Source organism: Acomys minous (assembly GCF_964271855.1).
Source record: "Acomys minous genome assembly, chromosome: 16".
Taxonomy (NCBI): domain Eukaryota; kingdom Metazoa; phylum Chordata; class Mammalia; order Rodentia; family Muridae; genus Acomys; species Acomys minous.
The window spans coordinates 35602543-35628493 of NC_140498.1; the positions used below are offsets into that span (position 1 = coordinate 35602543).

General features: G+C 43.2%; 1 protein-coding gene and 2 long non-coding RNA genes across 12 annotated transcripts in view; 1 reads left to right on the forward strand and 2 right to left on the reverse strand.

Moving 5' to 3' along the window:
- Positions 1–4997: 4997 nt before the first annotated feature.
- Positions 4998–11147, reverse strand: LOC311586758. The gene is made up of 4 exons (XR_014775653.1): positions 10928–11147; positions 10750–10858; positions 6508–6635; positions 4998–5426 (listed from the first exon to the last, which is right to left on the reverse strand). It is a non-coding gene; the product is annotated as an uncharacterized lncRNA (long non-coding RNA).
- LOC311586757 lies at positions 7027–15161 on the forward strand. 10 transcript variants are annotated; one of them, XR_014775643.1, is made up of 6 exons: positions 7027–7231; positions 7789–8032; positions 10204–10302; positions 11158–11314; positions 13281–13374; positions 14888–15161. It is a non-coding gene; the product is annotated as an uncharacterized lncRNA (long non-coding RNA). The 10 variants fall into 10 exon arrangements; XR_014775644.1 differs by having other exon boundaries at positions 10208–10302; XR_014775646.1 differs by having other exon boundaries at positions 7031–7231; positions 7916–8032.
- A 5266-nt stretch (positions 15162–20427) lies between these two features.
- LCP2 (lymphocyte cytosolic protein 2) overlaps positions 20428–25951 on the reverse strand; it is a 45081-nt gene continuing 39557 nt past the window's right edge. The window contains exons 18-21 of the mRNA XM_084762900.1: positions 25567–25661; positions 24587–24664; positions 23065–23220; positions 20428–21116 (exon numbers count right to left, since the gene is read on the reverse strand). Coding sequence (XP_084619026.1) covers positions 20994–21116; positions 23065–23220; positions 24587–24664; positions 25567–25661 — 452 coding nt within the window. The 3' untranslated portion in view covers positions 20428–20993. The remainder of the gene's footprint in view (positions 21117–23064; positions 23221–24586; positions 24665–25566; positions 25662–25951) is intronic.

The window sequence follows — 25951 nt, forward strand, 5'->3', positions numbered from 1 at the left end:
TATTTTGTTCATCATTCTTTTATATTTCATTTCCCTAACATCAAATATAATTGTAAATTGAATATATTTAGATTTAATTTTTATTCATTTTTAGCTAACACATAATTATACATATTAATGGAGTGCCGTGTGATATTGATACACGTTATATACTGTATAATGTTTAAAATAAGCTAAACACACCTATGTCCACAAATGTTATTTATGGTGAACAATTTCAGTTCTTTTAATAAAAAACTTAAAAAAATAACACATTGACTATAGTACACAGCCTAGCAATGCGGAGAAGGTGCTTGTGGCCCAGGTGAGGACTTGACTTGGACGTGGTAGAGGATGCATAGCATCTGGGCATCTGCTGGCATTCACTAAAAGGAAACACCCCAAATGCCAGCGATGTTGACTGACATCTTGCTGAGGGGAGAGTTTAGATCCTGCTGTCTTGCAATAGAGACAAAACGCCCACTGAGGACCATTGCCGTTTACCATTTCTTGACTCAGCAGTGATTGGAGCCATGTCCCAACACCAAAAAATGGGCACAGTGTAATGGGGAAAATACGTCTACTCTTAAGGTGGGTGTGATATGAAGGTTTTCCCATGGCTTTCGTGACTTTGGCGAAAAATGGGATTTGAGGGACAGCACAATGCCTGAGTGTCTGTATTTCTGCTGTTGCTGTTGCATCTGTGTCATTCAGACAAAGCGCTTGAAGTGAATGACTTTAAGAAACACATGTTTATTGGGTTCACAGTTTCAGAAAGTTTAGTGCACAGTCCTTTGGTCTTATTGTTTTGGGCCTGTAGCAACACCTCCCGTAACTGTGGGCGAGATTCCAAAATGGAGGAAGCTGCTCCCTTCATGACAGCAGGAAAGGGGCCAGGATCCTAAGATCCCTCCCAAGGGCACACCAACCACCGATGATCCAAATTTCTTTGACTATGCGCATCTCCTAAGGTTCTACCATCTACCAATACTGCTGACAACCAAGCCTTTTAGCACTTGGGCCTATAAGGCACGTGTAAGATCCAAACAATGAGTTTGGTGACTTCGGGAAACAATATTTTCTCTAATATGCTGTTCCCGTAGTAAATATCATATAATTGGGAAATAGTGGAGGAGAGAAAATTTAGTGAGAAATTACTCTAAGACAGAAAAACATCCATGTGCACTTATTAGACTTCTTTTCATTCACCTGGATGAATTCGAGGTTGCACAATAAATTTTTAAACAAGTATAATATGCTGCATTCATAGCCAGTATGGTAAAGATTAAAGCCATAGGCTTTGGTTTAGTCTTCAATGGGAGCACAGGTCTACCCATAGCTAGATATGTGACCTTCAGGCCCTGGCTAGGACTTACAGCAGTAGGCAGTGCAGCCTGCTGCTTTAACACTTTTGTGCATGATCCCAGAGCTGTAGAATCCTTAACCAACATGGGTTTGGACTGGAAAGGTTTGTGGCTTTCTGGGGGAATCCTCAAGCTTCCCTTGATCTATTAGCCTGACTTGCTGTAGCTGCAGGTCTGACCCGGTCATGCTCTGTCACACATCCCACGCCTGCCTCTGAACCCAGTTTGCTTAGTCTCTCCCCACCCGTCTCCATTTTTTAATTTTGTCAGCGCCATGAATTAAGAAGGAAACAGATCAGATTTATTAATTCCAGCCCTGCTCCATGACTGTGCCCAAAGGCTTATAGTCCGACTGTAAATCACAAAGAATAATAATTATGATAAAGAATAGTGCTCTGTTGAAAGCTGCCTTAGGGGACATCTGTCAGCTTGTTGGGGACCTCCAGAGAGCCAGCTTCCTCTTTTTTCATGCCAGAATAAACTTTGGGGAAAGAAGTCTGTAAGTGACAGAAACTCCAGGGCCAATAGAAAAGACATTCCCACTCTAACCCCTTTCTTTGGCTAACCACACAATTTCCTACCCTTTAAAAAAAATAGGGGACATTAGCATATGTTAGCAGAGAAAGGCAAGTGCCACACTCACAAGGGCCCTCCTGGGTAAATTCTTAAATGACCCTCCTTTTGGACAGGCAGAAGCCAAATCCTGAGAGCCAGCACCATTGTCATACACAGCATGGAGCTGGAACTTACACGCAGAACCACGTCATGCTAGGCTGTTAGAAACTTCTGGGTTCTTCTTAACAATCCGTTCTGAGCATTGCATCCCAAATCCAGCAAGTGTGGCCTCGGTGCAAGGACTGGGACACTGGAAATCTTTTAAACCCACTTTGCACTCTAAGTGGGCTTCCTTATGTAGAAACTTGGGCATGTATTTTATTCACATGGAGCCTGGAAACAAGATGAACACAAAATGTAGGGAAAAGACTCAGCATGAACTTGGTGACAGATGACAATGGAAAACAGAGCTTCTAGGTGTGATCTTTAGTTTTTCATTTCATTATGAGAGCCTCAGAAATGATTTATACCCACAGTACACCCGAGGGCACTGAGGCTTAGACAAGCTGGGCTCAAGCTTGCTCAGCTGGGCAGAAGCTGTGCCTTTATGCTGTTGCTAAGATTGCCAAGAAATTTCCCTAGGAAGCAATCTCCCCTACATCCCTTCAACACATCGCTGGCATTACTGAGACCCCCAAAGTGTCTGCCGCATTTATTTTTCAGTCTTTCTCTCTGACTGGGCTGAGCCGGTTGTAGCTGGCATCAGGTCTCATTTTCTGTTTTGCCAAAGGACTCAACCCCTTTATCCTTGTGGAGGGGAATGTTCCAAGACTCTTTGGGGAGGCTTGAAACTGAGGTAATGTCAAACTCTTTATATACCCTAAATTTTCCTATATGTACTCCGTGTCCTGTGTGTCTAGGGTCCTGGTACCCTGGCCAGGGCAGTGAGGGAATGAAGAAGGTACAGACACATAGACACACGTCTATTAGGTCAGTATGGGAAAGTGGGATTAGCATGACTGGCCCATGTCAAAATACATATCCACTTCCTACTTCACCTACCCAGGTCTTCCTCTGCTTTCTGCATATGTACATGTCTACGATAAAGTTTACTTGACAAATTCGGCACAGTGGGAGATTAATGAACCTAATAGCAAAATAAGACAACTGCAGTATATTTGCACTGGTCTATTTTCTGTTGCTGTGACAAAACACCATGAGCAAAAGCACCTTGGGAGGGGGAGAGTTCGTTTGACTTGCACTCCGCCACTCCAGGCCACTGAGAGGAGTCAGGGAAGGAATGCAAGCAGAAGCCTGGTGGCGGGAACTGAAGCAGAGGCCATGGAGAAATTTACTCCTAGCTTCTCCCCATGGCTTTGCTCATCTTACTTTTTATCCAGCCAAGGACCATCTGCCCAGGAGTGGCATCGATCACAGTGGGTTGGGCCCTCTAACATTAATTAAAGGAACTGGGACACTTTTCAGTCAAAGTTCCCTTCTTACGTGATTTTAATTTGTGGCAAGCTGACATTAAAGCCAGCCATCACAATGTTACAATAAAAGTTATTTACAACTTATGAACTATGTTGTTTCTGGAATTTTCTACTAAGTATTTCAATAGCATACTTGCTGTATACTATTAAGGCAGTAGTAGCATGTTTGATGACAAGTAACTGAAACCACAAAGAGAGAAACTGCTGATAAGGAGGGTCTCCTGAATTTAGCTCTGTCCCTGATCCCCCACACCCCTCATTCAATACTCTTTAACACAATGCTCCCTCTGCCTAACTCTTTCCTTCTCACCCTAGTTCGGATGTCCCTTCCTCAGAGAAGCTATTGCCGACAGCCACCACGTCCATGTTGCATCACTCATGTGATATGACTCGTTCCACAATGGACAATGTCTATTTAAGTGGTCACTTCATATACAGATCATGAGCTCTATATGGATGCTTCGGTCAGCAAAGGATTGCTTACAGGACAGTGGTCTCACGAGATCATGCAACCTAATGTGCCCTGGTGATGTACCATTGTCTCGGTTTACAGAAGTAGCTGCACTCTACAAAGTTTGCACAACAATGAACCCTCCTAATGACGGACTGCTCATCATGTCATAGTCCTGAGCATCAACAGGACTGTACTAGTGTGGTCTGGGAACCAGCTTGTCTCTGCCACATCACAGCCACCCAGACAGCTAAAGATCTGCCCATCTGGACTCAGTGCTAGGTGCATAAAATGTAACATGGTGATTGACAGTGAAGAGAGACTGAAGGAAGAGTCATACTAGTTGAATGAATAAGTGATGGGGTGCGTGCATGTGTGCGCACGTGTGTGTGTGTGCGTGTGTGTGTGTGTGTTAATGAAATATAATTTGCCAGTCTCTAACAGTACCAAAGCTAAGACATCCCCCTGTACAAGAGATGGTCAGCAGAGGGCCCCACAGGAGCGATAACTGAAGTCGAGTCAGGGAAAGCTGTTGGGAGACCTCAGATCCCAGCTCCAAATCTCCCTGAACAGCTCATGGAAGGTGCCACTAGCAGGCTGCAGGATCCTCTGGCGCTCAGTCCTACTGTGTCTCCAAGCTGCCCTGATCTGGCTTCAAGAAATGCATTCATAGGCAGGCAAGCACAACCTACATGAATTATTTTGATGCAAATCCACTGCTCACTCCTGGAATTGTCATTTTTTCAAGCTAGAAGAATTTGTAATCAAGAGCTCACAGTTTGGAAGGATCACACAGGAGTGTTTGGGGAGCTCTGCTTTCTTTGGGGGCTGCGTTTTGCTTGGCAGTCAGTAGTTTTATTTCCATTTTAATTTTCAGAGCATCTGACCCAGCCCCCCCCCCCCCAGGAACAGCCTGCGGTTTGGAATTCATGGCTCTGTTGTGTTTACCCATGGTGCTTGCATGTAATTGACAAATTTAAATTCTGGTCATATTTCATTTATTACCCAGACCCAGGGAAAAGTCCTAGGCGGAAACCTAATTACAGAAGAAGTGCCACAAGGTAATTGCTGAGAAAGAAGTCCTGCAGTGCAGGGCTAAATATTTCATCTACCCATAAAATGATTACCCTGACAAGATTCTGAAAAATAATAAAATCTGTTTAATAAAACAGAAGCAAAATACCAGTGTTTTTACACACAAAGTATTAAAACATCCTTCATTTTGGACAGATCCTAAGTCATCTGATTTTTATTTAAATGACGATCCACAGCTGAGACAGTCCCAAGGTCCTTCCTGCTGTGGCTTTTAGAACAGCTCTGAGTCTGCTTTCTATTACTCGGTGGGGACTTTGGCAGAATGATGGGGATGCCCTTAGTTTGGGGTTGCCGTGTGTGGACGGCTGCAATTCATAACGTCTGCCCAGCCACTGCTGTCCTTAGAGGTCTCAGAAGACGTCAATGTGCAGCTTCTACTGCCAAAGGCTGGCTTAGCATCCTGCAGAGTACCAGAGGGCAACACTCGTTTTCATTTTTCTGACCTTCTAGGGTGCTGCCATGGCCATGTCCAGTCTGCACATCCAGCTGCTGGATAAAGACACTGAGCATTTACTGTGTGTCAGGAATCGCACTAGGCAGAGGGGTGAAGGATGTTATCAGGACGGTGCTCTCCCTACTAAGTGTTACCAGAAAGGAGACCAGCTTGAAACCCAACAATGAATGCACAGACATAGAGATGCAAACGTTCCCCCAAATACTAGCAAGTGTTGCACGGAGGCAAAGAAGGGGCTGCAGTGCAGGATGGGGTGATGTGAGAAGACAGATGGCTTTGTTCCCCATAGGCCAAGGAACTCATCTGCGGGGCTCATCAGGAAACAACTGTACACAATCATGCACCAGGATTCAGGTGGGTGGGTGGGGGACAAGGAGGGAGGGGAAGAATATAAAGGAAAGTGGAGCTTGGTGGATCAGGGTGAGGTTTGTTCCCAGTGCTAGAGAGAATCAATAGAGTGCTCACAGGAGGGATGGGCATGGTCCAATTTACACTTTCAACAGCTTAGCCCACCGTCCTGTGGGAAAAGTGGATCATAGCAGGCAAGAGTAGCTGTGGGTGGCAGTGAGGACAATCCCGTAGGAAAGAAGTTGTCCTACACCAGGACATAACAGCAGAAATAGATGTAGGGAGAGTTTTGTGTACAAAAACACACATCTAGAAACATGTATTTTATAAACCGTATCTCAGGCATGAGCTCTTGACTTTCCATTATGGGGTACACAAAACTAGAGAACAGTAACAGAAAAGGCCACTAAACAGACAGAATGAGCGAAACTGGAAAGATCTTGAAAGTGTGCTCTCGTACCTCCATCACACCTCAGTGATCAAAGCAGACAGTGTGAGTCTGTTTCCACCCAAGCTGGGGCAGGCGTTCCACCCAAAGCTCTTTACTGACGTGGATCTTATTTAGATGTGGAATTACATAATTATCTAAAGAGAAAATGTCCCCTGAATGTAGTAAGTTGGGTTGTGGTCATGCATTTGAGTCTTGGAGAAGGCGCCCAGGGATGCTGTAAGCCAGCGTTCCTTCGGGTATGGTAAGGGCACAGGCCACCTGGGTTACCACAGAGATACAGAGGGCCCCTCCTTAGATTTGCCAAGTCATTTACACACCTGTTGAGTAATGGTGGCACATCATCGTAAGGTCTGAAGAGCTCTGCTTGAATGTGGCTCGTTTGCCATGCTGAACAACGATCAGAAGAACTTCAGACAGAGAGACGGCACTAGGGGCTAAATTATAACTGAAAAAAAAATGACAAAGAAGCTGGCCTTAAATCCTTAATGATAAGTGTTAGTTACCCTTGCCCAAGTGCTCTGGGATAGTCTTCCAAATCTGCTTTTATACACATATGCACTTTTTCATAACAAAAGATGAGTACCCTTATAGCCTAGCGCAATTGACTTCATTCTAATAAATCCTTCCATAAAGATGTCATTCCTCACTCCATGGACAGCTGATGAGAATGCAAGGAGGTAGGGGGGGAGCACAGTGCCCCGAGGCAGGCAACGTCAGATCAGGATCTATGCCTTTAATAAACAGAGGAAGTATTGTTATGGGATGGATGGCTGACATAATAGAATTAGAAACATATTTTATTTTGGGACAGAGGCAGGTATCCTCTGATTGGTGGATTTCTGGAAATAAACACAACTTGTGTCATGAATACGCCTTGCTAGATAAAGGGATATCTAAGAAGGTAAGCACAAAGAATTTTCAAGGAAAAAGGCATGGCAAGCAACTGGTAAACACAGTGCCTCGTTGGACAGTGCCAGCGCTCTCCGACAACTAGGGCCTCACAGGGGCACTGGAGGAAAAGGAGAGACAAACCCCGACACAGTAAGTGCATCCATGTTAATATTTTTGAACACTTCGAGGGGAGGCTTCATCTTTCTCTTGGCTTTTGCACCCACTGACTACAAGGATTCGCAACTGCCGTGTTCACACTTGAAGTGTTTGGGTTAGAGATATGCCAGATTTAGCAAACAGAAATGCAAGGGGTCCTGGTTAAATTTGAATCTCAGACAAATCATAAATTTTCAGCCTAAGTGTGTCATATAAGACACTTCCTAGAAATTTTCTATTATTCCTGTAAAATTCCAATGTAGCTGAGTATCCTAGATTTTACCTGGCAGCTTTATCTGGGTAGCTCCCTATCTCAGAGGGAGACAGATATCGGGACACAACTGTGATCACTTACTTGGAGGTATGTGAGGAGCAATGTAGATTCAGGTTGCTAACATTAGTCTACATTTCAGAAGGTGTTTCCCTGGGAGAAAGAACAAATGACTGCCTGGCACCAGCTTCTGGAAGCTGGCAGTAGGCAGTGACACTAACTTTCACTTCCCATCACAGTAGCCAGGGTCTTCTAAGTGCTCCTTGCTTCCTTCCTGTAGTCAGCCATGGGAGCCTGTCATCTGGACCTACAGGAAATTTTCCTGATCTTTCTGGCCCCGGTTATGCCTTTAAGATAACGATGCTAGTGTGCATCAGGACTGCTACCTCAAAACTTCATGTTCCCAGGGACGGGAGCCGAGAATCCCAAGAGCATCCATCCTTAGACACAGTAACCAGCACTTTTAACTGACAATAAGCAGGCAGAGGAGAGAGGCAGGAGCCCTGAGATCCATCCAAACTAAGGTAATTTTACTCAATTTGTTTTCCTAAAAACTAAGGCTTTATGTCAAGATTCTGCCATAAGACTGAGCTCCATTCAGCTCCATAAATAGCTTAATCACCTTGTTCTGAAACAGCTTTCCTCTTTATGGGGAATTTAACCAGCTTTTTAATCTCCTTTCTTTGATTAAGATTAGACTCAAGAACTGCAACCTGTGTTGGGTTCTGGTAAAGTGCTACTGCAAAATTAATAAGGACAATAGATTTTGTCCCCCTAGATTTCAACTATAAGAGTCCCAAGCTGTAAGTAGCAGATCATGTCTTTTAGGTTTTATTTTCTTTGGGGAAAATTCCACAAGAACAGAATGTGTAACTAGCTGCTCAAGGACAGAACAAACTACAATAAGCTGTCATTGTCGCCTAAGGCAGCAGCTTGCCACAGCTGACCTTTCCGAGTTCTTCACTGATATGAAGTCAATTCTTTGTGAATAACAAATGATGTCCTGTTGTAAATGACAGTCACTCCAATCTGTAAGAGGGATTCAGAGCCAATGTGCAGGCAGACGGTTTTGTTGTCCAGTAAGACAAGTTCTAAGCCCAGTAAGTAAAGGCAATGCCAGTTAGTGAAAACACTAAATGGGTTCTGAAATAGACTCAGTGCACCCTGAACCCCACATACTACCTTGTCTCGGCCCTCATAAGCACTTGACTTTCAAGATTCTCCAATTATGACACTATCTCTGCACACCTACGAAAACAATAGTTCTTCCGAACACCCCCCCCCCTGCGCACCTTTTGCTGCTATTATCTACTGGGGGGGTTTCCAGCACACCTACACACCTGCACAGGCACGAGGTGAAATTTCCACCTCAGAATAAGGGAGAAGAGGGAAAAGAGGACACATGGTAAGCTTTGCTGGTAAGTCAGTTCTATTCTGAAACTGTATTCTTCCTGCTGTTTTGATGTTAAATTAGCCTTGCTTTTTGTAAGACACTAAGGCTAGCATGTTCTATTCTGTATTGTTGCTGTCTCTCTTTAACTCAGAAAATGCATGTCAGTCACTCTGTGCTGACTACCCCAAATTTATGTGCCTGTGTCTGCGTTATTCTGTGTCTATTTAAGTTCAATGGCCAATTAAAACTGAAAGTACTGGGAGCCAGGGTGGGCTCATTTACCAACAGTGTGCTAGGTAGACCTAACAGGACACCGCTGACAGAGTATGTTGAGCAACAGAAATAGCCTGTGGTAGTTCTGCAGGCTGCAAGATCAAGGTCCAGTGGTCCAAAGCTTTGGTATCTTCTGAGGCTCCTGGGCTTGCAGGAGGCCTCCTTCCTGCTGTGTCCACGAATGTTCATTGCTCTGTGTGTGAACATCCCTGGTTTTTTCTACATCTTAGGGTCCTTCGCCATATTAGGTACTGTTCAGATGTGCCTGGGGGGGGGGGGCGGTCAAATCTTAGCCTCTCTGTTTTAAGGCACAATCACTGCTCTAAAGGCTTTCCAAGTAGAGTAGAGTTCTGAGGCGCTGGGTGCTAGCATGCTAACACAGAAATTTGAGAGGGGTAAAAATCCAGGATGCCAGGGTGGTACCCTGGCCTAGGAGACGGCCAGAATGGTGCACAGACTGAATCAGAGACTCAAAAAAACTCTGGCTCTATCACTTCCTGGCTGTGGCCCCTGGAGCAGGGCAGGAATTAAGCTCTGTGAGAGTAAGCTGCTTTTTTCTATGTAACTGGGATAATAGCTACTTCAGAGCTGCCAGAAGAGAAAATCTCCTAACATAGCACACGATACAGAATCAGCTCAGAGAACATTCATTGTCAATTGTTTAGAGCCTACTTATATGCTCATAACTCACCATGTCTAACAGAAATAGGACATCAAGTGTTTACATTAAAAATATTATGTGAGAGAAATACTGGCACAGGAAACTGTATAAAACCGTAGCACTAGGCTGCTTCAGAAAGGCTGTCTCTGGGAACTTGAAATTTTATATCTAGCATACTGAGGATTAGCAACCCTTAAAAGGGGAAGGATTGTCAGGGAGCATCTAATCCTGGATTGCCAAACGCATGGACAAATCCCACCGGTGATAGGAAGGATGCTTATATGGGGCACATAGGCATCAAAAAGGATGTGCTGCTGATGGTGGGTGAGTGCTCTTCCAATTCTTTCAGTCTTTCTGATTCCATTCAGATAGAAGCCTCGGGTTGTTCTAGACTGTCTGTAACTCTTTCCTGACCAACAAGAACTCATTTAAATAAAGACCAGGCTCTGAAGAAATGGCATCAAGAGGTAAGCTCACATAATGTAAAATATTGTCCCATTTTCATTGCCTTTGTGTTCTGTTACCTGCTGGTCATGCTTTATTCCACTTATACTGGTGGTGTTATTTTTTTAAGTAAATTTAAAAGGACAGAGAGGGAAGTTTAAGATATGATAGCAATAATAACTTATAGGTACCATAATAATATAGGCTACAATAGGCAGTTAAATGTTAACCCAACAGTGAGTGAAATTTAGCCTGTGCCTCTCACAAGGAAACCCAATGAGAAAATGAAGACTTGGGAGAAAAAGGTTGCCTTCTAGACCTATACAGCCAGCTATGATCAGAGCTGAAGCTTAGTTTCATTTGCTTTCCATCAGACAATTTCTGCATTGTTAAGCGGAGGGTAAGCTAAACATAAAGTGACTAACAGACTGCTGTGGGTTGCAAGGAAGGCACGGTTCAAGGAGGCTCACCTGAACTATATGCAAGACCTAGGGAAAACAGAATGCCCTAGCACCTGCTGCTGGAGACCTAAGGTCTTAGCGGGTCGAGGATAATAGCCCAGAGCATCATGTGAAATGCCTGGGCCAATTTCTTTTTCTTTTTTTCTTTTCTTTTTTTTTTTTTTTTTTTTTTTTGATTTTTCGAGACGTGGGCCAATTTCTAAGCTTGTGGTGGCAGAGATTCCTCTTGGATTGAATTCCAGCTTCTCCACTTGACAAGAAACCACTGTATTTGTCAGCTCCTCTGTCTCGTACTCATCTGAAAATTTTATAAGAATGATACTAGCAAACTGTTCCGGGACAATTACCACCCGCCAAACACCTCCGATGAATTATCTCACTTAGTCCTCAAAGTATTATCCCATGATACTTTTGTAGCTCCATAAGATCGGGAAGGAGATAAGGTCTCAGAGTGGTTACACGGTCGATCTGCATCTATGCAACTGACGAGTGGCAGAGTCGGCTTCAACCCAAAACACAGTCAATCTAGAATCTGCCCTTACCTCCAACACTGTGCTATGGAAAGATAATACAGGTAAGAGTTATAAAGCCAGTACGTAGGAAGCAAAAATGTCATAGCCTTTTTGGTACTATCAGAAGGAGTCACAGCCTAGAATCCAAAATTTTCCGTTGAATTTCCGATCTAAGACTACAATTCCCAGAATGCCATAGGTGTAGAAATCATCCAATCAGATTGCTGTAGTCCATGACAGTAGCCAATCGGGTGGGCAGCGATGCTGGCCAACCAGGAAGGATAGCCTGGCTTTCCCGCCCTCTCACCACACCCTGTGTTGAGCTGGCTGACTGTTGGGGGTGTGGCGAGGCTTTTATTTGTGGTGAACAGTTAGAAAGGTGAGGGTTATTCGAAGCCATTCATCACCAGGCTAACTTTTGGGTTTCGGAGTGGGTGGAGAAGGGGCACACGGTGGGTGGACGAGGGCTGTGGAAACTTCGAGAAACTCCGAGGCTACCTGTCTTCAGCCGCCTTGGAGCAGGCGCTGGGCAGTGGCAACACAGGTGTTGCAGTGGTTCAGGAGGAAAGCTTGGGGCTTCTGAGCTGTATCCTGAGAGCAAGTGTGTTAGTGACGTCACGACCTCAGTGTGTGCCATGTTGGCTTGTGACGCTGTCTAGTCTTCAGGGCGTGGATCTTCTGTGCCCAGTTAAGTGTCATTTGAATAACGATAAGGCTGAACTGTAGCCAGCCCTCTGGGATTTGGGCAACCTAAGTCTTCTGACATTCCTCCACCCACTGGGTGGGGCTCAGGGCATTCCGATTATTTCGTTTCATTTTCATGTTTTAGCATTATTAGGCTTTACACTAATTATTTAAAACTACGTTTCTTTTTCCCCTCAAACCCGAATCCTGGGTTTGGTATGTCCAAGTGAGATTGCTATTGGCATTACTATCCCAGCACTTGGGAGGCAGAAGCAGGCAAATCGCCGTGAGTTCGAGAGCAGCCTGGTCTACAAAGGGAGTCCAGGACAGCCAAAGGCTACACAGAGAAACCCTGTCTGGGGGGGGGGGGGGCGGGGGACCAAAATTCAGGGTCTTAGAGATTGATGTAAAGTGTGTTTTATTCATTGATGACTGGAAAAGAAATGAATTTACAGCTACCATAAAGGGATTAAGGGGAAATAGGACAAAGGACTGGAAAATACAGGAAAACACAAAGACAAGGTTTCACTTGATAATTCGTTTGATTTCAGCTTTTACACAGCAGGAGCTGTCTGAAGTAACTGCGGCTTATTGTTTCAAGTCATTTTGAGGGGTTTGACGAAAAGCTTAGTTAATATCTAGAGAACTATCTCTCCGTAGACAGTCTTGGTTAGATCTGTTTACTGTACTGCACATAACACAGTGTGGTGATTTATACATTTCAGATAGCCAAGTGCTTACTTATAACCACATTACATTTTAGTTTTAACATATGTTTAAAGAAACTACAAGTGGGAACTGTCATTCAAGAATAAGAGACAGTGAACCCACGTACAATTAGGAAAGCTCCCACACAATGGCTAAACTGTAATAGTTTGTAAATTTTGAGGAGTCCTATAGAGGGACCCTTATTTCTATTGTAAGGGCCCATCTTGTGGATGTGATTTGATTAGAGAATCGCCCTAAAAATCCCATTTGCAATAGTTTTCACTTGGAAAAACAAAACAGGTTGATGCTTTCCTGGGTCCAAGAAAAAACAGTGACTTCAGTCCTGAAATAACAATTTTTTTCTTTTATAAATTATTTTTAAATTTTACATAAATATTTCTTTTGAAAATAACCCATGTGTGCAACGGGTGTCTGAAGAGGCCAGGAAAGAACCCTGGATCCCTGGATCTGGAGTTACAGGCAGTTCTGGGAGGCAGATGCCCAGTGTGAGAGTTGAGAACTGAACTTAGGTTGGAGGACCTCTGTGTGCTCTTGCCTGCCGAGGCATCTCACACTCACTCCGCAGTGTAAAAAGCTCTGGTGTGCACAGCGCTTCTGTTTCTCTTTTATAATCAGATGTTTAAGAATAATCACTATGACCACAAGCAAAGAGTGGAGGCCATGATTAAGAACATTAATACAATCTCTTTGGAGGTGAAGAAGATGAAAGGTAAGGATGGAGTCAGCCAACACGTTTGCATGCCACCTTTATAAAAGACATGGTAAAGCTAATGTGTACTTCAGCTCGGGTAGTTTTCCACTAGTTATAAGTGCCCTGTTAAGTGTTTATAGTATAATTTAAATTGTATTTTTAAAGGTGCTAAGCCCGAATCCCTAGTTCTGACACAAACACGCCTTCCCGTGTAGCTAACCGTTCTAAATTGACCTCCCACCCTTCCCTTCAATGCAGCTACATGACTATATCACACCCTACAAAACTCAGTCTTCACCCATGAATCCTTACTCAGCCTCTGAGGTTATGCCAGATTAAGAATTAAAAGTCCCATTGTGTAAGTGAAGTGGTTTTCATTTTAAATATATCCTTGGTGTAATAACAGACCTATATATGTCAGAGTGCTTAGTCAGTCATAGATATGGTCTCTTATTCTCTCCTGGCCATGTGCTAGTTCTGTGACTGAGTATTTCTGGAGATAAGCTCTCCCTCAGCCAGCATGCTGGCGAACTCTCATTAGTTAGCCCATTTCATTTTATTTATTTTTTTTAATTTTTAAAATTAATTTATTCATATTACATCTCAATTGTTAGCCCATCCCTTGTATCCTCCCATTCCTCCCTTCCTCCCACTTCCCCCCTACTCCCCTCCCCTATGTCTGTGTCTGGCCCATTTCATTTAAGATAGTGCCTCCTCAGGGATTAGCTGAAACCCACACCCCTACTCTCTTCGCCTATAAGCCCCATTATTATTCATGAGAATGATTTTGAATGTATAATTATTCTTACAACTCTCAGATATTTGTAGGTGTTGCCTAGGTCACTTGTGAGTCCTGCAACTGCAAGTAACAAATATCTTACACGATGTGCACCATGAGAGGTGACAATCCGAAGTGGAGGCAGCCCTGAAATTAATTCAGAGTTATAAAGATGTCAACAGGGGCCAGGTTCTTTTCCATCTTCCTGCTGTGTCGTGTGCTACTGTTTATAAGCATTACTCCAGGGGCGGCCACACACAGACACAACTTCTGCCTATATTTTTATATAATAAGCCTCTATGCAGATATTTCCAGCAGTTCTCTGTCCCTTATAAATAAAAATATCCAGGCCATGTAGCAATGAAAGAGGGCTTGCTTGTCCAGCACACATGAGGCATGTGGGCACCATAGACACACTGAAAATAAAAGACTATGAGATTTAAATTGAAAACAGATGCCTATCTTTGTAATGTTTTATGGATGGCCCCGATTCTCTGCATTGTGTACATGTGTAAGTTAGCTAGCTTTAACATACATTTACACAAAGGTACAGTGTAGGAAGATCACTGAGTAGATGCGTGAAAAGCTTTTTTAGTCAGCTTTTACATTATACCCGTGGTTAACTCAAAAATGGGTCACCTGGGTAGTAGCTTGATCAGTAATATTTGAAAAGTCATTAGAAGTGAGGAAATAGCTCCTTAAAGCAGTAAGAGTTGTTCTGACCCCAGACACTGTGTCTTCTCTCTTACTCAGAACTCTCCCAGATCCTGCTCTGTGACCTCAATCTCCATTTTGGTCAGCACAAGAAAACAGAGGACCCCGAGGAGGCAGAAACAACCCACCCATTGGAGGAGCCTGAGATACCAGATGTAGCCCTGGCTTCCATCAATTTATCTGACTGAATTTTTTTTTTTGTCTTTGTTTTGGTTTTCTTGTTTTGTTGACTTAAGATTTTGGAAGAATTTTAGTAATATAATTTAAAACAGTATAAAATTTTAAATACACATATTGTCTTCTTGAAAGACAATGTGTTTTCCTGTTTGTTTGTTTGTTTATTCATAGCCGCCTCGCCCCTCCTTCTGGTCATATGTTCCCTCCCTCTTCGTCCCCTTCCCTCTCCCTCCCCTATTCCTCAGAAAAGTGGAGCCCTCCCCCAACCTACCGCAGCAATCAGGTCAAATCCAAACTGAGTGTGTCCTCTTCCACCGTGGCCTGGTGAGGCAGCCCCATTAGGAGGGAGTGATCAAAAATCAGGCAAGAGTCCACGTCAGAGACAGCCTATGGTCCCCTTACTAGGGGATCCACATGAAGCCCGAGATGCCCTTCGGCTACATCTGTGTAAGGGGCCTAGGTCCAGTCTATATATGGTCCTTAGTTGGTGCTTCAGTCTCTACAAACCTCTGTGGGCCCTATTTAGTTGGTTCTGTTGGTCTTCTTGTGAGCTCGTGTGTGTGTGTGTGTGTGTGTGTGTGTGTGTGTGTGTGTGTGTGTGTGTGTGTGAAATGTCGCAAAGGGAAACTGATTCCATTAATGCTGGAAGTCTGATGTTGGAAATTGCTCTATCTGTGCTGGAAGTGCTGTCCTTGTTCTCCCTGCTGTAGACAGGCTTCTCCATGTGCTGGTAGAAGAAGGCAATAGCACAGCAATGGATAGCTGGTGGGGTCCAGTCCTGGAGTGAGGGTCAGGGCCTGAAAAAGGTGGATATGAGCTTTGAATTCATTGACAGAGGAGACAACTCCCTAAACAGAGCACCAATAGCTCAGGCTCCAAGATCAACAATTAATAGGTGGGACCTCATGAAACTGAAAAGCTTCTGTAAGGCAAAGGACACTGTCAACAGACCAAAAAACAACCTACAGACTGGGAAAAGATCTTCACCAACCCTACACCCAACAAAGGGCTAATAACCAAAATATATAAAGAATTCAAGAAATTAAACACCACTAAACCAAATTTTCCAATTAAAAAATGGGGTACAGAAACAATTCTCAACAGAGGAACATCGGATGGCCAGAAACACCTAAAAGAAATGTTCAACACCCTTAGATATCATGGAAATACAAATAAAAATGATTCTGAGATCCCATCTTACACCTATCAGAATGGCTAAAGATAAAAAATTCAAGTGACAGCACATGCTGACGAGGATGTGGAAAAAAGAGAACACTCCTTCATTGCTGGTATGGAAGAATGGGGGCATGGAAGGACCCAGATGGTTCAGGAGCCCCACAAGGAGACCATCGAGACAGGCAGAACTGGACCAAGGGGGACCTACACAAACTGTTGCACCAACCAAGGACAATGCATGCAGAGAACCTAGACCCCTGTTCAGATGTAGCCAATGGACAGCTCATTCTCCAGGGTTCTTGGGGAGCAGGGACTGCCTCTGACATGAACTCTAGTACCCTCCTCCGATTTGATCACTTCTCCTTGGTGAAGGAGGGCACACAGACAAAAGGGAAGCAGGTCATCTGGATGAGACCTAATAGGTTATGGTCATATGATGGGGGAGGAGGTCCCCTTCTGTCAGAGGTCTAGGGGAGGGGAATAGGGCAGGAGAGAGAGGGAGGGTAGGAACAGGAAGATACAACAGGGATAACAATTGGGATGTAATATGAATAAATTAAAATAAAAATAAAGAAGGATGGAGGCAAGAGCAATGAGGAAGGCAAGAGAGGACCAGGTCAGGCATGGGGATAGGTAGGAGTTTACATCCTGGCCGCTCACTGGCAGTCAGAGTGCTTCTTTATTTATACAGAACTAAGTATGCAGGGATAGAGTTCATGCTGTTCCAAAACATAGATTATATCAGTTATGTGCCCAGAAACATGTTTTAACTTCTGCTTGGTCATAAGTTAAGTCATCATTGATAAACCATACAGAACAGAATTATCTTTTACAATCATTTTCCCTAATCAGCCCCATAGCCCAACTTTTAACAATATTAAAGTTTCAGGACATTTTGTCAAAGCATGACAGCCTGTTCTCAGGCTGCTAACTCTTGAGGTTTCAAGGGCACTGGGCAGAAAGAAAATCTCCAAGCCAGCCTGGGCAGATTGTTACGTATAATCAACTTTATATAGCCGGACTGCTAATTATCATTAGCCCCAAGTTAAAGTCTTCAGGCCAAAGCTGCTGCAGTTATTATTTAATTTCTGGTATAATAGGATGTTTATAGTTCATATATTTACAGACTCTATATGTTTAATCTTGGTATTCTTTGTTCCTTGGTCATACAACACTACAGTGGGCCTGAATGAGGTAACTTTTTCTAAGAAAGGGGAGGTCTTAATATTTTATTATTTGATCATTTATCCACACCATTCTTTGTCCATCATTAGGAAGAGGCTTTTAATTGGCTCTGCTGCCAACTCTGTAGCCTGCCACTGGATATTGGTCACCTTTTTAAGTTTACTTTGTTTTGATTATCTTGTTCCTGAGTAAGGAACATCGAGGGGCAGATGTGCCAAGAGTTTCCTTGAGTCAGAGCCTCATAAGGAGGTCTCCAGCATAATTATTTGAGTCACAACCTCCAGAGCATAAGGAATATCTTCAGGTAGAGCCAGATAAAGATATTTCCCTAAAAGCAGGAGGGGTAGGATAGTCAGGACATTCCTGGGGAATCTGAGGAACACTATTCCTGGGAGAGAGTGTAAATGATTCAGAAGCAAATTTCCATTGATCCAATATCTATCCCCAAGTTGTAGAAATAATAAAAACTCCCCAAGCATGCAACACAGAAATCAAGGCCAAAATGTAGGGGACCATACCACAGTGATTGCATCACTCAACTCATCTTTGCTGGAGCTTTGTCAAACAGCTGTGCTGGCTTCATGACTTTTGCTGTTCCTATTCAACATGGCTGTGCCAGGTAGCTTTGTCTTTTGGTGACCCTAAAAAAAGGACTGATTTTTTTCTGCTTCAGAGAGGGCTCCTGATTTGTAAGATGTTAATCTTGAACAAAGACCTGGGGCATAAGGCTCATGGCTCAGATAGGCAAAGCTCTGGCCGAAGAATAGAATTGAAAGCACACACGTTGCTAGTCCTGAAAACAGAGACTCCCATGATTGCAGTCATAGGACTGTAAGAGAACACGTTACCTTCCAGGTTCACTTTTGCCCTTTTACCCTAAGAGACTGACTACATTCCGTCTTATGCCATCCACCACTACTTACCTTGTTCTGTGAGCAAACACTTGAGAAGAGGCAACTTAAGGGGAGCAGGGTTGGCTTTAGCTTGAGGAGATACATTCAATCATAGCAGGGAGGAGAAAGTGGTGGACCATGAGGCTACTGTCACATCGTGTCTGCCATCATGAAGCCAAGAGAGGCTGTAAAGATGTGCTATGTGCACTCTCCCACATTTGGGGCGTGCTGTCTTCCATCCTCAGACAAACCTCTCTGAAAACATCCTCACCCACACACCCTTCAGTGACTCTAAAACCCAGCTGACAATTTTACCCATCATTACTACCAGTGGACACTTGGAGATCTGCCATGTCCTTAATTCTCATCACCTTTAAATATAAAAACAGCACCATAAAGCAAGGCACAAATTGAGCTTATTCTGTCCTAGGACTTGCAGAGTATCATGGTACCCTCTCTCAGGACCTTGCTCAGTATTTCACACAGTATGGACATTGTAAATCCCTGGTGAACATTCTGATAAGGAAACAAAATTATACAGGGCGCATTCAGCTTTAGAAAGTCCATGTTCTGGATCCTAAATTGAGAGCTCTGGGTGTGAAAGAGCAAGGCTTTGCAGAACAGTACTGTTGTCACTGGTTAAGCATTTCCATATCCTACCTACTTAGTGTAGGTTCAAGGCTAGCCCGGTGAATTTTGAGGTCCCTTCCAAAACAAACAAACAAACAAACAAAAAGTTTGTCCTTTAACTCATGAAATTAAAATTTTAGAATATTCTTTTCCACTTGAAAAAATTTAGATCAAAGAAATCAAAACTTTTTGTCAATAAAAGTCACACAATGATGCCGATCATCCCAAGGGAATGAGATTGGAAGAACAAAGGTTGCCAGTGTTCAGTGGATACCAGGTTATGGCTTGCTAAGCATGAACAGTAGTGGAAATTCTCTTCTGCCTACACTGATGATATCTTGAAAAACTTATAGTGGAGAGAGGAAATACTGTGAATTGGAACTTCATTTACTGTACATACTTACTGAACATCAGGGTCTTCCTAGGCCACCTTAGACATGCTCAGATCACACACTTTAGCTTTTCGCTGGGCAAAGTCACCTTAAAAAAAGCCTCGATTTTGTCTTAAAATACTGAATAAATTGTTTAATTTATTGAGTGTCTATAACTCCCCCCCCAAAAGGAAAAAAAAAACACTTGCAACATATAGCATGTAAAGTTCTGTTGGGTACCCTGGTGATCACATGGCTGGCCAAGGCTCTTACCACCTGTTGCTAGCCCAAGAAAAGCACAATTCAAACTTTGGCATACGTTTGTACTTAACAGGCATCACTTCATGGTATCATAAGGTCAAAAATGGTGAGTTAAGCCAACATAAATCAACAGTCCACCTGTGATGTTTGTTAAGTGAGATTTATAAGCTGAAAGAAAGAAATGAGATGCTTCAAAGCCAATCAGAGAAGGATGAGCCAAGTTTCACCAAACGCTGGCTTAGTAAGACAGAAAAGCAAGAACAGGGCTTTAGGCAAGTATTCTCCAACGGCCCACAGGCTAGAGGAATGGCCCCCACACCCACCTGCCAGGGCAGCACTGGGCAGTGGTGGAACCTTAAGAGAGAGAGCCCAGTGGAACGAAGTTAGGTTGGCAAGCGGCTGCCCATGAGGGAGATTTGCTTCTCTTCTCTTCTTTCTCTTTGTTTCCCAGCTGATGGCCTCCTCACATCACAGGCTGACCCCAAAGCAGAACAACCCAAAACAAAACCAGGAATCGGCGACCACACTGAGCAACAGTAGCGTGCCAACCAATACAAGTAGTGTCTAGTAGGAAGGTGGGCTAGAAGTGTGTATGTGTGTGTGTGTGTGTCTGTCTGTCTGTCTGTCTGTCTGTCGTTCTGTCTGCAAAGCATTGCTCATAGTTCCAGAAGGTCTTCAATACTAGAAAATGCTTTTCAAGGGAGTACACTATGGATGTAGATATGGGGGGATGTGATAGAGAAACAACATAAGTCCAGGCATGTTTGACAGCAAAGCTGCATCACTGAATCTAAAACTGTCTAGTATGTGTAGCTTCCATTTGCCTTAAAACAAAAATATAATAGCACGGACTAAACAATGGAATTGTTTTAAGGATCTAATCGAGTAAAGCAAAAGATAACTTTAATCCCAGGAAGTTATCCCAACATACATTAATTTCATGATGAGAAAAAAAAATACATAAAAGCACACCCTGAAAAACCAAAATGAAAGAATGGAGTTACATTTTTGGAGCCCCTTGAATTATTGCTGTGCGGGAAATGAATTTTAATCATTTTAAGTGGTGTAGAAGACAAGTTGCTTCAGCCTGACGAAAGTTTCTTATAAAATGTGATATCAAAAGTGATCAGTTTCGGTATGTTTTAAGCTTGCCCGCATTATTTCTGCGGTATAAAGTACTGTCTTTTGAAATGGATGTTCAAAACCTCATGTCTTGAAGTACTTCCATGCTCTCCTAGACTTCACACGTGGACAGGATTACGTCTGTGCTTTATAAACATCGAAGAAAATAAATAAGTTATGTGGTACTCAGCAATCTTCAGACACCTTTTAGAAGGAAAAGGCAGAACTCTGTGTCCACGCTGAGGGGTTTGGTTCAGTCCTAAGTGTTCATCCATTCCCTTAGGCCACTTGATCTTCCCGCAGTGAGAGCAGAAGCAGGAGGCTCCCTCGCTATGGACAGCCTGCAGCATATGTTAGTGTGCACTGGTACCTGGAGCCTCGATTTTTCCCGTCAATGAGCAATAGTGGCATTTTCCGGAAGTAGTCAATAATATCTGATACAGTCAGGAAGTCCTGGAAAAGTCAAAGGGGGAGATGAGTTAACACCAGAACGGACGGTACACATTTCATAACTATGGTGTTTCAATCTGCATTCATTTGGAGGAATTATGAGAGAAATAAAATTTGTCAAGTATTTTAGAGGTTTCTCCCTCAATGTCCAAAAAAACTGTAATTAAGAGGTAAAACTGTTAAGTTGGTCCAGAGAGATGATTTGGTGGGTAAAAGGCCTAATGACCTCAAGTCAATTCCCAGACTCCACGTGGAGGAAGGAGAGAACCTATGCCGACAAATTGTCCTCTGATCTCCACACAGGTGCCACAGGGTACACAAAAACAAAAGTTGTTTAAAAATAAAATCTCAGCCTCTGTAGCGGCTCATTTACCCTAGGTATTTTCATCTTGATGCCTGTGGCTTGGTATTGGTGTCTGGTTTCCATTTCTTGGGTTTCTGCATCCCCACGTCACCACAGTTCATACTATTTGAGAGGTGTAAGGAACCAGGAGTTCAGACTGCGCATTTCTGAAGCTTTAGCGTGGTGTAACCATTGCTTCCCAGTCACCTCCACACTTGACAGTGTGAGGCCTCAGCAGCCACATCTTTGTATCCACAACCTGGTCCAGGTAGACTGGTCTCATCCATCCCCCTAGATGTGATCAGAAGTCGAATTGTACCCAAACAGGACTGTGTACTTGTTCTGAGACAAACCATCCAGGCACCTTCCTCCAAGGAAACCTGTGTCTTCATGTTAGAGCAGGAGACGTTTTGGGAGGTGACACTGCCTCTGGAGAAACACATGCAGCTGTCAGCATGGAGCTGCTGGCCCTAACATTTGACCAAAATCATGCTCCTTCGGCTTAGCACTGTCACTGGCTTAAAGTCTTTTGGATGGACGTTAGTAGTGAATTGTTCTCGCTCTATAAATGTTTTGTTCAGCTGGTTTTCTCTGTGTAACATTAGAAAATGTGTCTTAAGATGTTATGGGTGGGGGGCAGGAGAGATGGCTCAGAGGTTAAGAGCACTGACTGCTCTTCCAAAGGTCATGAGTTCAATTCCCAGCAACCACATGGTGGCTCACAACCATCTGTGATGGGATCTGCTGCCCTCTTCTGGCCTACCGGTGAACATGCAGACAGGGCATGCATATAATAAATAAATAAATATTTTGAAATTTTCTTTGGCGATCTTCACAGAGTCAAATGTCTCAGTTTAACAAGAAATGCCCCCATGTATCTCAGTAATCACTAGTCTAGGTCTCTCTGTTTCTTCATACAGGATTTTAAATTAAAAGTTTTGGTATTGATGTGTACATGTGTGTGCCTGATTATCTGTAAGTGTACCGTGTGCATGCAGGTGCCCACAATGGCCAGAAGAGGACATCATAGCCCCTGGAACTGGAGTTACAGGACAGTGTGAGCCACCTAGTGTAGGACCTGGAAACAGAGCCCCAGTCCTCTGCAAGGGTAGCAAGTACTCTTAATTTTTGAGCTATCTCTCCAGTCCTTCTGATGGTATTTTAAATAAAGTTTTATGGGCATACCATAATCTTACATACATACATATAATGGAAAATGCTACCTTTGACACTTCATAAATGTATTTTTTCAAATTTTTTTTATTTTAAAAGTTACATTTTGGGACCAGAGATAGAAGTCAGTGCTCACACCTGACTGGTGTGCACAAGGCCCTTGGTTCGGCCCCAAACACCTCATACAGGCTACACTTATGATGTTGAATTATTTAGAATGAGAATTCAAGAAAGATTCTTATGGTGGTGTTAGGCACGTAGTAATTTTCTTATTTCCTTCAATTCAGTGAGTGGAGGACCTCACTAAAGTTTTTAACAGCGTGTTGCTATGTAGCATGCGATTTAACTGTGCAGTTGCTGTGCAGCATGCAATTTAACTGCACAGTTGCTATGCAGCATGCATTTGGGAGAAAGAGTGAAGTGTGACATCCTTACCTCTTTGCCTCGAAGTCCGGTCCCCAACAAGTATACTTGACTTTCCTCCTGGTAACGGATCTGGATGTTGTAAACTTTGTCTTTGTACAACACCATGAGGACGTATGGATTCTTCACTGTTTTCTTAGAGCTATCTCTGACCAGGAAGGTGCCGTCCTGCAGGAACAGGTGCTTCTTATTAACGGCAGAAGTAAAAACCAGGCCCTTTTATTGCTTGGAAGAGACAACCCTCTAGGACCTGCAAAGCTGTCATTGTCTAATTGGCGTTGAGTTCTCCTTACAGCTGGGGACCCCAAGTACCCTGAAACTTTTGATTATCCAGAAAGGCAATCAAGGTTGTATTCAAAGTTTTCAAGTTAATATCTTTTAAGCTTCTTAATTTAAAATAGCCTTCAGTAATAAAAAATAAATACAATCAATAAGTGAGTGGATAAAGGGCCATAAGAAATAAGGTAGCTCACTTACTGAATAACTGCTGACTTCTCTTAATTAGCTTAAATTTCCTTTCTAAGTTCCCACTCAGAACATACCATTTGTTATGAACTCTCCCTTATCCCACACAATTGCTGTATTTTGCCTTTACCCATCACATACCTGAACAAAAGTGTTGTGGACTTTCTATATTCTTGTCACTCTTTCCCTCCCAATATTTAGAAAGCATGTGTTTTGTTCTGCATTTTAATTTTTTGTTTTGTTTTGGTTTTGGTTTTTCGAGACAGGGTTTCTATGTGTAGCCCTGGCTGTCCTGGACTTGCTTTGTAGACCAGGCTGGCCTCGAACTCACAGAGATCGATCTGCCTCTGCCTCCTGAGTACTGGGATTAAAGGCGTGTGCCACACCATTCCAGCTGCATTTTAAATGTTCATACAAGATTTATTACAATGTAATACAGCATGACAAAGATCTAATATTAAAATAGACCTAATTAGTAAGAGCCTTACAAATCACTCCTTCCTCTATATACTTAATTAGAATGGGATTTAAAGAGCCATAAATTCGCAATAACAAAATTCTTAGTTAATTGAGCCAGTCAAAACATATCTGGTAAAGGAACTTCCCTCTAAACCAGTGAGTCACAGGCTTGGCTTGAATTCAGAGTCACCTGGTGAGTCTGAAGACTCCCTCAGCCTACACTGCACTCCCACGAATTAAAACCGCTCCCAAGAATACAGATTTTTTAAAACAAAATGAGCAAACAAACAAAACTCCCCCAGATGCTCCAATCCGCTGCTGAGCCTGAAAATCGCTGTGACAGGCGAAGAAAGGCCGTCTTCCTCCCATCTCTGCCAACCGACATATGATTTCCTTTAATTTAGAATTTCTGCCACCCAAGTGATGCCTCAGAGAGAACATTCTAGGGATGCTAGAAGGTAGGGTGGTAGCACTAATGGGTCTTAAAGGAACAGCACGTAGCAGCAGGAACAGCAGCTGGCCCATACTCAAGACCCAGGGCACGTCAACACCCTTTCTCTGCCTCCACTAACATTTATAACCGCATAAAAAATAAACAGCACAGGGATACCTGGTTTATCTTCCTAAGAGCGGCTTCTGCCTCTGGTCGGGTAATATAAGAGACGTACCACTCCTCATCTAATGGCATCTACAAATAAGAACAATTTAAAAAGCACTGTAAGTTCTGTAGTTACATAAACAAAGCAAAAAGGGAAAACGAACCTACTAACAACTCGCGTAAACCACCACCTCAGTTCTCTCAGGGGTGAAACATTTGTTTTCTTGACTAGAATCGCTTAGATGGGGCTACATGGAAGGCGTTTTTTGTGGACTGCTTCCTTATCGTGTCACTGGCTGCGGAGGCAGCTGTGAAGGGGCCTCCCTTATATAATAGACCCTTACATCCTGCAAGACAGAGATAGAGGGACTTCTTTGGTTTATTATACAGTAGTAATGTACTTAATGAAAAATCTGTCCTAATGGAGCGACTAAGAGACTTACTTTTTTAAGGCTATAAACCAGGAAACAGATGAGAAAATGGCATCATTTTTTCCATTTCATTTTTTTAAAAAGATTTTATTTATTATTATGTATGCAGTGCTCTATCTGCATGTACCCTGCATGCCAGAAGAGGGAATCAGATCACATCATAGATAGTAGTGAGACACCATGCGGTTGCTGGGAATTGAACTCAGGACCTCTGGAAGAGCAGGCAGTGCTCTTTAAGCTCTGAGCCATCTCTCCAGCCCCCATGTTTCCCATTTCTTAATGCTCCTGAAGACTGAAATAATACTAAAGAAAATATTAGTTTTTCACCTACATCTTTCCCTCTGGTTTTGGCTTCTTGTGTGTGATGTTGTGGATCCAGGATAAGGCCTCAAGCAACGCCAGGCAAGGGTGTGACTACTGAGCTACACAGCTACTCTCTTAATTAAATGGCAAACACAAAACTTTTACAGAAGACACAAGTACTGCAGAGCGGCTGATGGTCTCTCCCTTTGCTAGAAAGAAAAAAAAAAAGGCTAACAAAATTAGAGAAGGCTGCATTACCTCTTCTTCCCCAGGAGATGGAGGCTGAGGCCTGTTCGGAACTGGCAAGGGTAAGTTTCTGGCTTCATTTCTGAGAGGTGGTCTGTTGCTGGCACCTTCAAAGCAAAGCATTCTGAAAATTAACTTACCGTCAGCCATTGTATTTATTATCTCTTGGTGCCTCCATCCCGGATGCGCCCATGAGAGTACTTGATATTTTCAAAAACAAGAGGTTGAGAAAAGATAATTTCCACCCCTCTAAAGCTCCAAGGGGGTGCTTGGGCAGTGTTCTGTACCATGCTGGTGAAACTGGGAGAGATCCCCAACATTTCAGTGAGCCCCTAAACATGCTAGCTACAGCATAATGTGGGCCTATCTAGAAAGACCGCCACAATTGTTTTACTGT